The 13,695-nt window shown below is 37.2% G+C and overlaps 1 protein-coding gene across 1 annotated transcript in view; it reads right to left on the reverse strand.

Annotated features, from left to right (window-relative positions):
- LOC107589489 (ATP-dependent DNA helicase Q4-like) overlaps positions 1-13,446 on the reverse strand; it is a 21,106-nt gene extending 7,660 nt beyond the window's left edge. Inside the window, exons 1-22 of the mRNA XM_016277937.1 lie at positions 13,435-13,446; positions 13,196-13,229; positions 12,698-12,798; positions 12,432-12,578; positions 9,977-11,022; positions 9,801-9,900; positions 8,748-8,898; positions 8,550-8,666; positions 8,090-8,242; positions 7,915-8,007; positions 7,407-7,543; positions 7,148-7,231; positions 6,219-6,407; positions 5,963-6,145; positions 5,025-5,223; positions 4,659-4,940; positions 3,364-3,493; positions 3,108-3,274; positions 1,227-1,416; positions 969-1,140; positions 780-888; positions 575-692 (exon numbers count right to left, since the gene is read on the reverse strand). Of these exons, the coding sequence (XP_016133423.1) occupies positions 575-692; positions 780-888; positions 969-1,140; positions 1,227-1,416; positions 3,108-3,274; positions 3,364-3,493; positions 4,659-4,940; positions 5,025-5,223; positions 5,963-6,145; positions 6,219-6,407; positions 7,148-7,231; positions 7,407-7,543; positions 7,915-8,007; positions 8,090-8,242; positions 8,550-8,666; positions 8,748-8,898; positions 9,801-9,900; positions 9,977-11,022; positions 12,432-12,578; positions 12,698-12,798; positions 13,196-13,229; positions 13,435-13,446 (3,914 nt within the window). The remainder of the gene's footprint in view (positions 1-574; positions 693-779; positions 889-968; positions 1,141-1,226; positions 1,417-3,107; positions 3,275-3,363; positions 3,494-4,658; positions 4,941-5,024; positions 5,224-5,962; positions 6,146-6,218; positions 6,408-7,147; positions 7,232-7,406; positions 7,544-7,914; positions 8,008-8,089; positions 8,243-8,549; positions 8,667-8,747; positions 8,899-9,800; positions 9,901-9,976; positions 11,023-12,431; positions 12,579-12,697; positions 12,799-13,195; positions 13,230-13,434) is intronic.
- Between the last annotated feature and the right edge of the window lie 249 nt (positions 13,447-13,695).

Genomic DNA, 13,695 nt, shown 5'->3' on the forward strand with positions numbered 1-13,695 from the left:
ATATAAAAATAAATATATATTATGGTTCTATATTAAAATAAATATTTTTTTATTTGTTTCTAAATGATTTGCGCTTGTCAACAAGTCATACAAACAGAAAAAATAGTAATAAAATATAAATTAAGAAATTCCTGCACACTTAAGGTTTTTTTTTTAATTATTCATATGTGCCGCCTGTAATTACAGTAGGAGATACCACACAAAACATAAGCATCTAATCAAGGTAGATGTGCGTCTGTGATTAAATTGTATTATACAAATCATTATAAAAGTTAATATATGTTGTTGTTTGGGACTGTTTAGTATACATGTAGTAGGCTATAAATGTATAAATTGACTCTAAAATGTATCTGGATCTGACAAATAAAAAAACAGCACAATAGTGCCCACTACAGGACAGACCGAGCAAATACAACTGCTGTGTTCACCAAATCACCCTGATTCAGCAGAAACAACTCTGGAAAACAGTCTTTATTGTGTATAAAGTTATAAAACACAACATGTGAACATTTAAAAGAGTGACAAACAGCACAAATAAATAAATTCAGACTCTAGCATCGTGAGATCATGTTACCTCGTTCTAATGATCTCCTGTGTAGCTAAACGAATGATCTCATTGAAATCAAACTGAATATATTTCCTCCAGTATCTTCGGTCACGTCCGTACGTCTGCGCTGGATAACACGGACTTCCTGGGGGGGCACAGAAACGCATATTGAAATACCCCCAAATTAAAAACAAAAGACAACAGGTGGAGCGAAATGTCACTAGAAACAAACCGATGCCATGGAAGATTCTGGCCACGGCTCGACCGGAGAACTTCTCATCGCTGCGATTGGACAGGAAGCCTCTGATGTCCGCACAGATCTGAGCCTCCCAGTCCCTCATCTAAGGACACAGTACAACAACAGGATTCAGAGACAGAAATGAGAGTTCACGTCATAAACGAAACTGTGAAAGAGTCACACCTTGCATCTGTTGAGCTCTTCCTCCTCGTCCTCCTCCTCTTCCTCCTGATAGTGTTTGCTCAGGTCCAGGTTTCTCCTCTTGTCGAAATAATGGCGCAGCAGCTCTTTGAGAGCCTGGCTCCTGCTTTCCTCCAGATCATCCATACACAGACTGCAGTTACGGTACGCAACGCTGCACACAAACACAACACACACACTCAGACAGTAAAGGACATAAATGGTTGGAAGAGCTCAGTCATGGTGAGTGTGTGGTGAGACCTGCGGAAGGCTTTGAAGCAGGTTTTGAGCTGGTACAGCTGAGTCCTCTCCTGTGCCATCACTCTGCCGTGCAGAAATGCACAAACCGCGTCCAGCTCGTCCGCCGTCAGGTCACCATATGAGCGGAAATAGAAGGACAGCGCTGAGAACTCCACATGGACACCACTCCGTCCTGTGCCTCCATATGAACCTGACGAGATTTTAATTAGGGCTGTCAGTTTAGTGCGTTAACTAATTAGTTATGAAATACTAACATCATTCAAATATTTCAACACCGTTAACATACTGGCCCCGCCCCCAGACTTGTACATCATCTTACATTTCATACAGTTGACTTGACAAATATGATGCTGGGTAACAACTCCATAAATGCAGTTATGCCCTAAAATTCAAGATAGTGGGGTAAACAAATGCCCCTGTACGATTTTGTTCGTCTAATATATTTATGTCACATGATATGAGCAATATAACATGAGCAGCGAGAGCAATATCACACCGTTTATGTCCGAATAGCACAAGTTCAAATGTGATTTTATACAACAGTTCAGTAAATAAGAAGTTAATGTTATTTTATTTTAAACACAATATTGTGCATTTTTGCTCCATTTTGCTAAAGAAAATATCACCTATAAAGCCACAGCAGAACTGTTGTGCATCTGTGAGCAACATAGCCGTGTTAAGTTTCTGAACGAATCTGCATTTTGAACGAATCGTGTGAACCAATGATTCAGTAGCCCATTCATAAAGAGAGCCGTTTACTTCATTCCTGAATGAATCAGCCGTTTGGCCGAATCTAATGAATGAATGACTCATAAAGACATTTACCGCCACCTGCTGGCAGTTTTCGTTTCTTCTTTAGAGTAAAAATAAATACAAATAAATAAAGGGATAGTTCATCAAAACAAGAAATTAAATTAAATTTAAAAAAAAATCTGCCATCATTTCCTCACCCTAATTTAATTTCAAACCTGAATGACGTACTTTCTTTGCGCAACATAAAAGAGGTTTTGGTTACCAGTGACTTTCATTGCATGAACAAAAAATGCTGCGATGTTTCTCAAATTATCTTCTTTTATGTTCCATAGTTTATGTTAGGCCGTTGTAGCCTAAAGGTTTGTGTCTAACAAATGTTTTGTTGAATCAAATAAAATATTTCTTTCTAAGGGTACTATTTGTAATGTCTACTTGATACTTTCTCTTTCAACACAATAATAGCTTTAAATAATCTTTTGTGGGTATTTTCACAGCCAAATTTATTTAGTGATTAGTTCGATTAATTAATCGCTGCACCAATTTTAGTAACACTTTATTTTAGTGTGCTTGTTACACGTTACTTGTACTTCCTATTATAATAACAATAAATTATGCATAATTACATGCAAGTAACCCTAAGCCAAACCCTAATCCTAACCATATAGTAAGCACATGTGCTTAATTAATATTACTCTGTACTTAAATGTATAATTACACTGTAACAGGGACACCTCAAAGTGTAACCAAAATTTTACTTGACTGACAGCCCTGAATGGAATAAAATAAAGCACAACATATAACAACAGTATATAATAAAACAGAACAGTTTTATCTAGTTTGTAGTTAGGTCATCTATCTTTCTTATGAATTTTAATTAATCTTCCAATGAAATTACTGGGATCAATTTTGGCCCCCAAAAAAACACACACTTAGAGAGGAAGAAACCATTTGACTGTCATGTGAAGTGACCAATCTCATTTTGTTTTACATGACAACTAGGGGAGGTACATTGTTTTAATTTTAGAGGTCCGATCCAATCAGAATAAAGCTAGTCGTTTTAAGTATGTTTGGTCCTTTTGGTTTGTACCATGCATCAGATGATCTGTGAATCACATGGTCTCCTCTCACCTGTGTCTGAACCCCACTGCAGCTGTCTCACTCCTCTCTTCACCAGAGGAAGCTGCCAGCCCATAGTGTCCGCCAGCTCCACCACGTCAAACTCCAGAGTGTCACATGACTCCACGCGCTCCCCTGCCATGCGTTTGCGCGCCAGAGCCACAGCGACTGGAGGACACCTGACGACATGCAAAATGACACAATCAGCACTGATGAGCTTCTAGAAGCATCGGAAGCTACTTGGTCACACTGTGAAAGAGTAACGTACAGTTTGGTGATTTTGCGGAGTTGTTGCGGACCGCCGTAAAACTGCAGCTTACAGATGGAGAGCGTCGGATGAAGAAGCTCCACCCACTGCTGAGGATGAAGCTCCAGGTAACACAACAGGGTCTCCAGACCTAAAACACAGAGGATTTAGATTTAGCGTAAAACATAGAACTTAATCTGAGAAGATAGCTATAGCTCAAGCCAGACTTATCATGAACTAAAACTAAAAATATTACATTTAAAAATCAGGTTGACTGAAATAAAATAAAATAAAAGACAAATTTAGCTTTTTAAAATTTGATTTAATTTAAGCTAAAATTCTACAATTATTCAAAAACGGAAATAAAAATGTCTAAGAACTAATTAAACATCTAAAAAATCAACTAAAACTAAAATCAGTGTTATATTAGTTATCTCTGAGATACTGTTATAGTTATTAATATTTAGAATCTGTTTTTATTTTCCATTTTCATTTTAGTTCTAGTAATTGTGTTGTACATTTTTGTCATTTTCAGGAGTTTGTTTCTTTTATACATATGCAGTTTTTTTTATATTTTATTTTAGTTTTTACGTTAAACTGAGATTTTTGTTTATTTTATTCCAAGTAAACAATTTTTTGCAATGGTTTTGACTTTAGTTCCAGTTTTAGTTAACTAGGATAACCCTGATTTAAAAAAATTATTAAAAATATTAATAAATATTATGATAGTATAGTAATCTATACCAGGGGTGGTGAACTCCAGTCCTGGAGAGCCGCAGTCCTGCAGCGTTCAGCTCCAACCCTAATTAAAACTCACCTGCCTGTAGCTTCCTAGTAACTGTTCAGACCTTGATTAGCTTGTTTTTTTTTTTTTTAATAATTAAACCTAAATTGTAACATTTAAAAAAATGACAAAAACACATCATAAAATTACCAATCCTACATCCTCTGCAGTTTTGTTATTATTAAAAATAAATATATAAAAAAAAAATTGTTAATTGAAATAAATTTGAAATTAAATACAATATAAATATTAGAAGAAAAAAAATCTTAAATGTATTTAAATGTAATTAAAGCTTAAGTTGAAGTACTAAACTGGAATAGAAATAAATTAAACCTAAACAGTAATATTTACAAAACCTAATAAAAATGACAAAAGCACAATACTAAATTACTGAAACTTATTTTTACTAAAGTAAAAATTAATAAATACTGTAATAGTATACAATATATAGTATAAAGTATAAAATATATTACTAATATTAAAATATTGCCACTAATATAAAACTACAAATAACAAAGTACTACACAAGAACAGACCTCTGGGTCTAGAAACAGGTGGCAGTGTGCTGGGTGTCCATCACGTCCTGCTCGGCCAATCTCCTGCACATAGCTCTCGAAACTTTTGGGCATGTTGTAATGGATGATCCCACGCACGTCTGACTTGTCCAACCCCATACCGAAGGCCACGGTGGCCACCACCACACGCAGCTCCCCGCACATGAAGTTATTCTGCACTCGCCGCCTCTCTGAAGCAGACATCCCGGCGTGGTACGCCTCTGCAATCCACTTCAGAGGCTTACGGATCTTTTTCCTGGCTGAGTTGACGTGGAAGAATGAAATAAATACCTCCAAACAAAGCGAAGGAGCAGAAGAGTTTTGTATGACAGTGATGTATTTACCAAGAGCTTTCTTCTTCTTCCCTACAGGATTGTCGTCCTCATCCTCTGGTGCTGGTTTGGAGGACTCTCTCAACATCACCCCCTGCAGGCAGGTGCGCAGCAGTGCAGCGATACGGGACGTCTCCTCTCGCCTGGTACAGTAGATGATAACCGACTCTAGAGCGCCAAAGCGTTCGCCCTTCAGCAAAGACACCAGAGCCTGTAGGAGAACACATTAAGATATTTGAGACAAGTGTAACAGCTAGGAATGGGCGATATCTTATCGTTTGCGATATACCGGTAAAAAAATCCCCCCACAATAAGAATTAGTCTTCCCGCGATAATAATGATAACGTCTAGTTGTTGACATTAGTATTCGTTAGTATTACTTCTGCGATGCATATGTGGAGTTTCCAGTATGAATTAAACCGTCATAGTACTCAGTAATGCTCACAACACCCTATTTTGGGTAAAAATAGGAAAGATAATACTTTTCTCTAAAGAAACAAGATTCCCTAAATTATCGTCATTGATATCGTTATCGCAATAAATACCAGAAATATTGTGATATTTTTTTAAGCCCATATCACCCATCCCTAGTAACAGCTTGTTCGTGCCAAGTCCAAAATAACCTCATGAAAAAGATTTTTAAGCATGGCATCTCTCTAAAATTTTAATTGTTTCATGTATTCAGAGGTTAGACTGAGGTTCAAGAGAATGATGACAATTTGTGATTTGGCCAATATTTTTGGAGCAGAAAAGCGTGAGTAACAAAATCATTAAAACAATCTAAAAAAAAAAATCTAAAGAAATGTTTTAAAAAACTGATATATATATTTAGCTATTCAAGCAGTGAAACAGTCACATTGTGTTTCATTTCTCTGAAATGAATTTCTCTATTTTAATGTTGTTTAGTTGCATTTGACATCTTACATGAAAACAAGACTTTCTAAACGCACCTGCTCTTTGTCTCTGTCCATGGACACGGACAACTGGAGGTTGTGAGGGACAGCAGCAGAACGGACGGCGATTCCGTCTTGATCGCTGATGTCCAGATGTCGGCCGATGTCCAGCGCTGTGGACAGAGTGGCCGTGGCAGTGAGACCCAACAGACAGCGCACACCCAACCGATCCCTGAGCACCTACACAACACAAACATACATTCATTCTGAAATGATCAAATGAAGAAAAATATGATTCATTTGAGAGACAAACCTTGCACAGTCTCAGGTAACAGGGCCGGAAGTTGTGTGACCATTCAGACACACAGTGAGCCTCGTCGATACAGGCGAAGGCCACAGGAGGGAGCTGGTCTGCAGGAGGGAGGCATCCTGCCCCCGAGTGACCTCCGCCAACCAGAGCTTCAGGAGACAACAACAGGACATGCACCTGACCGGCCTTCACCTATACACACAATAAAATACATCAAACTAAGTCACACATGCTCACAGATTCATTTAAAACATGATGAGTCTCACTTGTTCTAACTAGCAGAGATGAATCAATCTGTGAAAAACAAAATGCGTTTACATGTTTGATTCACAAATCGAAATATTTTGATGCTGTTACTGGTCTGGTTAAGCACAGTCTTGTTGTTAACTAAAAATAAAAAATATATAAAAAATGTATTTAAAAATGAAAATTAGAAATGCTGCCTTGGTAACTACCTTAAATAAAATAAGTTGAAGTACTAAAATTCAATACTAAAACAAAAATAAATTGAAGCTAAAAAACATGTATATTTATAAAAATAAAAACGTGCATCACAAAATTACTATAACAAACTACCATAAAAAATGAAAATACATTAAAAAAAACAAAACAATAAACAGTCATTTTGGTTAAAATTAGAATTGTTGCCTTGAAATAAAACATTGAAGTTGACCTAAAATGACTAAATATAAATGAAATTTATAAAAACTAAACAAAAATCATAAAAAAAGAAAGAAAACAAAAGACAAAAATGACAAATTAAAATGAAAAATATAACAAAAAAAAATTGCTAATAAATACTATAATATAGTATTAATGATACTAAAATAACAGTGGTTAGGAAAAACTAAGATGAAAAAAAAACTATAGCCTTTATACCTGTATTACAAGACATGCTACACATCATTTGTGAATTATTTTATAGTCTTTACCTTCTCAATAGCCGCTTCTCTCTGTTTCCGAGACATGTTGGAGTGGATGCAGGCGGCTTTCAGCTTCGTTGGGAGTCCTGAGAGCTTCACAAACAATGTAAAAATGAAACAAACACATTAAATGGTTGTTCTCCCTCCCAGGAGATGTTTTAAGCTACATGCTCATGAATTCTCACCTACACAATGTAGCAAACCTGAGTGAGAATTCCCTGCATTATAAACAGTATTTTTTTTTTATCCACTACAAAATCAAACGTACCTGATCATCCATCAGAGACACCAGAGGAGACACCACCAGCGTGATGCACTTTGACCTCTGGGCGTACAGGTACGCAGGAAGCTGGTAGCACAGAGATTTGCCCATACCAGTGGACAAAACCACTAATGTGGACAGACCTGAATGAAAACAAAACCACCAACAGATCAGAGAACCCACTTAACACTTCACATGCAACTCAAATTCATTTAGCTTTTTGCTTGTCTGAACAGCATAACTCACTCATATGTGGGTTAAAAATATATTAAAATGGGTTTTAGGAAATTTATTTCAGACTGAACAAATATTAGACAATAACATCTATTTTCAGGTCTAAACAGTAAAACACACAGGAATCCCTTCAATTGTGGTTATTATTGCCGTTTTATTCATCATTTGGTGTGTAATTTGTATTTAGCATCAATCATATGATTCATACTGCACTGCAATATGGATGTGTTGAAATACAGAAATGTAGTAATGCCTCAAGCTTCTAATAACTTCCTCCCACCTGAAAGGATCCTCATGATGGCCGTCTCCTGACCAGGCCTGAAGGACTTGTAACCAAAGTCTCGAAGTGCTTCGTACACCTCTGCCGGGACATCTGTGGAAAATCAAAGGAAAGACAGAGAATAAAAAGACTTTTGCACAGAATTAAGCTCTTACAGCACATTAATGTGACATACCTTGAACTTTCCCATCATCCTTTGGTCTGTAGAGGGGCTCCATAGGTGGAGGAGGGGTGGGCCGCTCATAATCTGGTCTGATGATATTGAGCAGTATCTCCGCCCCCTGATCCTCCTTCTCAGAGGAGTCTCCGCCCACAGAGGGAGGGGCCACTGAAGTAAGAACACAAAACATTTACCTTTGCTATTGTGGGTGATATGGATATTATAAATTATAATAAATAAAATAAAATGTAAAACATTCTTAAACGTTATTTTATTTCAGCTAGTTTTCAAGGCAAGAAAACAAAAACAAACAAAAAAAACTAATAAAAATGACAAAAACACACAATGACTAAAACGTAAACTAAAATTAAAATGAAATTAAAACAATTTTTTAATAAAAACAGATGGGTTGCTAGGGTGTTTTGCAACAAGTGACTAATCGCTGTGATTAAACATGTGCCCCATGCAGACTCACCAATAGGCTCCGACCGCAGAGTTCCTGTCGCCCGAGCAACTTCCTCCAGAGTGGGCAGCTCAAACTCCTCCTCCTCTACTTGGGTTTCCTGCTGTTCTGCAGAACTCACAACAGGAGCTGAAACACAAATCCAGATTTATCAATAATATAACCACAAATTCATTAGAGCAGAGTCATGTGACCTGCGCAGCCTCTCACCTCTTCCTCGACAGTCTCGTGCCCAGTGACCCGTCCCGCCGCACTTGTAGCAGGTGTCGCCTTGATGATTGAAGCCACCGAACCGCCCCCTGCCCCTCCCGATTCCGCCCCCAAACCGCTCGCCTTTCAGCTGGAACTTCTGCATGTACATCTAGAATGATAAAACATTGAGAAAGCCACATTAATGAATTACCCAATGAAAAACATTTTATAAACCTAGTTTCAGTATTTATAATTGTATTTTTTTTTAAATCTAAATAATATTATTTAAATTATAGAAATTAAATCAATAAAAATTACTATTAATACTATTGTAGTATTAAAATATTACTCTAAAAAATAAAATAAAAATATAATAATAATAACACTACCACCAGTATTTTACAGAACAACAGTAAAATGACAACAGCCTAATAATATTTGCAGATGTCTTGATTTATTTGCTTTCAATATTTTAGGGCTTTTATTTTGGCGCAAAACCACTGCGGACTTTAAAGTTTCTTTTTTGATGACAACAGAGATATAAACAATTCACAAAATAAATTAGATGGCTGATGTGTTTCCTCTGGATTTATGCAAATCACATGGATCATACTTCAGATTGGAAATGACAGAAATTCGTAATCCATTCTCAAAAAACTGCATAAGATTTACAATGCATGAAACCTGAGATCAACAATACCAAACAACAAAGGTTTTAGAGCTCTGATGGAGGGAAAACATTTCCAGTGAATCACTGCTTAAATTTAATCTACTCTGGGCCTTGTAATATATAATATACAAATCATCTGGAATATTTTTATGCTGGTTTTTTGTTTGTTTATAGAGCTCGATAGTCGTGGTCACTATATACTGTCATGTTGTAAAATGTGTCATTTTTGTGTCATAAATTGTGTCATTGTGTCCAAATTTCTTTGAAACATCTGTATGTGTATTTCACAGTAGAAATTTATATCGGATTACAGCAACAAAAATGTTGAGCAAACTATAACGATTATAATTTCTGGATGAAATATTCCTTAAAAGAAGTTGATTTTGGTCTTATCAACCAACCTGTTTCCTTAGCACAGCTCCTCTCAAAGCAAATCCCTTGACATGGGACTTCTTCTTTAAATTGATTTTCACAAAGTTCCCATCTGTGTTTTTGGTTGGCCTGGTTCAGGATGAGGACAATAAATCAGTTAAACACTGAACAAAATGTGACAATAACTGATGTTTATGGTACCCACTTGACCCTGACTGTGTTCTTCATTGTATATGCAGCGGCTCTGGCCTCCTCCTCATCCACTTCTCCCAGCAAATTCTCCTGAGGAATTGCTCGTTTCTGGGTTGTTTTTTTCTCTGAACTGGCAGTATCATCCTCCTCCTCCTCGAGTTTACCTTTCCTCTTTCCTCCTTTTTTGGGCTGATCCTCTCCAGCTGCCTCTCCTTTTTTAGTTCTCCTTCTCTTTTTCACTCCACCTTCCTGCTCCTCAGATTCGTCCACGTCATCATCATCACCCTCTCTCTGTCTTTTTCGACCTTTGTTTTTTTTGCCATATTCGGCCTGTGCTCTGTCACCTGAGTCTTGATCTTTTCTAGCCCTGGGTTTGCGTTTCTTAGCGTTTGAAGCAGATTTAGGCTCCTCTGAACAGGCCTCGTCATCTCTCATGAGAGCCGCAGTGTTTTTTTGATATACCTGTTCACCATCAGGCCCCGGGGAGCCCAATTCTGCATCCACCACATTGTTCCTTACTAAAGATGTTACTGGACCTTTCTGTGCACCATCCTCTGACAAGGAAGATTTCTTCTTCTCCAGTGAAGCCTTAGGAGATGTCTGACCCTCATTTGACACAGTTTCGCTTTTAACAGTAGGTCGTAAGACACTGTTTTCGATTTGTGACAGCTCTGAATTCCCAGCAACAGGTTTCTGAGGTTCTTCCACCTCATCGAAAACCTGGCAGCGTGCAAGCCAGTCGCTGTCCACAGAGGAAAACCTCTTGGTCATGGACTGCTTCAGAAACTGGACCCTCTCCAAGCTCTTGTGTGCAGAGCCCACAGCTGGAGACCAGGATTTGGAGGGGGTTATGGATGGAAAGGGATCTGATGGCTCGTCCTCAAACTCTTTGCTTGCCGTCTGTACAGGAGGAGCGCTGGGGTCTGGACACGTGTGAGCTGGCTTTGGTGTGTGAGTGTCTACATCTGTCGGTGCTGCACTGGAGTCTGGAGCGTCCTTCAGTGGTTTCGCTGGTGTTCGGCGAGGGGTTGTTGCTTTCTTCAGAGAAAAAGATCGCTCCTAGAATTCAGTAAATGTGACAAGAAAATAAGAGAACAGATATTCTGTAACCTATTTATCCAAAGCCTCGTTCAGACAGTCAGCCCAAATCCGATTTTTGTGTAAATCCGATCATATTTAGATAGTCTAAACGGCAACGAACTACATGAAATCCAATTTTTGCAAATCCGTTTCGAGCTACATTCATATGTGGTTTGTAATCCTATTCAAATCGCATTCCTGGAAATCCGTTTCAGTCTGACCGGTCAGATCGGATTTAGCGTAGCTTTTTCACACCCTCACGCCACGTAAAACGTAAACACGTCAGATGTTTTTTTGCAGAAACCATGCCAGAAACAAGCTTGTGTCATTGCGAAGTGCAAGTCAAGTGGAAAAACACAATATACTGCTCGTTTATGCACCTCTTTGAGTTTTGAATGTAGCAGAGACAGCAGCACGAAATAAAGCTACACATTCCAGCTTCCTGCGTTTCTGCCGCTGCCTCACAAGACGAAATATAATAATACAGCGCAGCTGCGACAGCAACATGTTGTCATGTCGTAAGACAACATCTGTATTGCAAACTGTATTGTTGTTACCGTTGTTTATAGCGTAGGCATAACAACGCAACGGCATAACCATAGAAACCAATGCACATTCCGTAAAAATTAAAGAGTGCTTATGGACACACAAATCGGATATGAACAGTTGCAATACGCTGTGTGGACAGTCAGTTATTCAAATCAGATTCCATCCAGATATGCACAAAATCGGATTTGGGCTGACAGTCTGAACGAGGCTCAAAAATTAGATTCATTAAGAATTGCTTCAATTAAAGTACCATTATTTGTTAAAACAGCCATTAATGTCACACAGATTAAGTTATGTAATGCAAAAAGCACAACATAGTAAAGATTAATCAGTGGACATGTTTCTGAATATTTTTACAAATATAATATACAGATTTTTCATTATGTCTTTTTAAAACATTATAGCTAAAATAAAGAGCCATTTCCACCAAATACCACAATGATATCAGTCAAAATAATCAGTAGAAAGGTTTCTGAATATACACAGTAACAAACATCAACATAATTGTTCTTAGAATTTTAAATCTTAAAACATTGAAAAAAATATATTATATACATGTCTTCTTTATTCTTTTTAATTAGGCCTATTAAAAATGTAATTCTATAGTATTTTACTTTTTAAATTAAACTTTTTTACTTTTATTTTTATTATTGTTTTTTATTGCAGAAGACTGATTCTTTTTTTTTATTAACTTGATAATTTATTACTTCTATTTACGTTAATTAAATATGAATAATAATTAAATATCACAACATATCACATATTGTCATGAAATGAACTTGAGATCTTTTTTTTTTATGATATCACCCGGCTCAGGATACAGTGTAAGTCACATTCACCTTGGTTAAAGCTCCAAGATTGTTTTTCAACTTCATACCAAAGTACTGAGCTGAAGCTTTCAGCGTCTCTTTGTCATCTGATGACAGTTTTGGTACAGCAGCCGGCAGACTCTTCCGGTTGAGGTGAGACCCCCAGCATCCAGATTCCTTAAAACAGTGAACACATGCACATTTAATAAATCTATACATAAACAGGTATAATCTTCAGAAACTACAAAGACGGCTGATGAATGTTCAAATTAATGAATTAAGACTTGTCCTCTTACAGCTGTAGAAGGCTGACTCTTTGGGGGTTTTGTGTGATCCCCCTGCCCAGTGCCATTCCTTTCTTTTGCTTCTTTAAGAGAACGGTATTCTTTATAGAGTTCTGCAAAAACAAAAACACACAGGGTAAAAATAAATAATTAAAGGGGTCATATGATGCGATTTCAAGTTTTCCTTTCTCTTTGGAGTGTTACAAGCTCTTGGTGCATAAAGAAGGTCTGTAAAGTTGCAAAGACTAAAGTCTCAAGTCCAAAGAGATATTCTTTAGAAAAGTTACGAGTCAGCCACGCCCCCCTAAAACGGCTCGTTCTAACACGCCCTACAATAATGTACAGTATTTGAAAAATAATGTGTTTTTTGAACATTAAAGCATGTCAACATATTCTGTTACACCAAATACACAAAATTATGATCTTTAAAATAGCATCATATGACCCCTTTAAATCCTAACACGGACATACATCACTCATCAAATTACAAACACAACACAATAAACTTACGTCTCGTCTCCTCTGGAGCTTTATCAATGTCGTCCTTCAAAAGAAAGGGTGTTTTGGACAGTATTAATGAAACAACAACCGTACTATGTTCAGAAACTGAAATTTAACTATTTAACTATGCATTAAATTATAAAATCTTTATAGGGAAAATCTATATGGGAAATTCTTAACATGCAAACATCTTGTATTCCATCATAAACAATTCTTCAGCTTGATAAACTGAACGGTAAACATTATACACATGCAAACATTTTCACATCACCCCACATTTACATTCACGACATGAAACTTACCAAAGAATAGAGAGTTTGTGTCCATTTTATGTGTGTCCCAGACAGTAAAGTGTCACTAATGTCCAGTTCCTGCAGACAGACTCTGTCTCCGACTGTAAGTGGAGAACATACTGTGAATTCTCCAGTGTGTGAGGGTGTATTTATGTGTTAAAGCATATGTGTGAGAGAGGAGACACTGTGAAAGCCATTGATGGATATGTAATCTGC

The sequence above is a fragment of the Sinocyclocheilus grahami genome, unplaced genomic scaffold, assembly GCF_001515645.1.
Source record: "Sinocyclocheilus grahami isolate Dianchi unplaced genomic scaffold, SAMN03320097.WGS_v1.1 scaffold116.1, whole genome shotgun sequence".
Classification (NCBI taxonomy): Eukaryota; Metazoa; Chordata; class Actinopteri; order Cypriniformes; family Cyprinidae; genus Sinocyclocheilus; species Sinocyclocheilus grahami.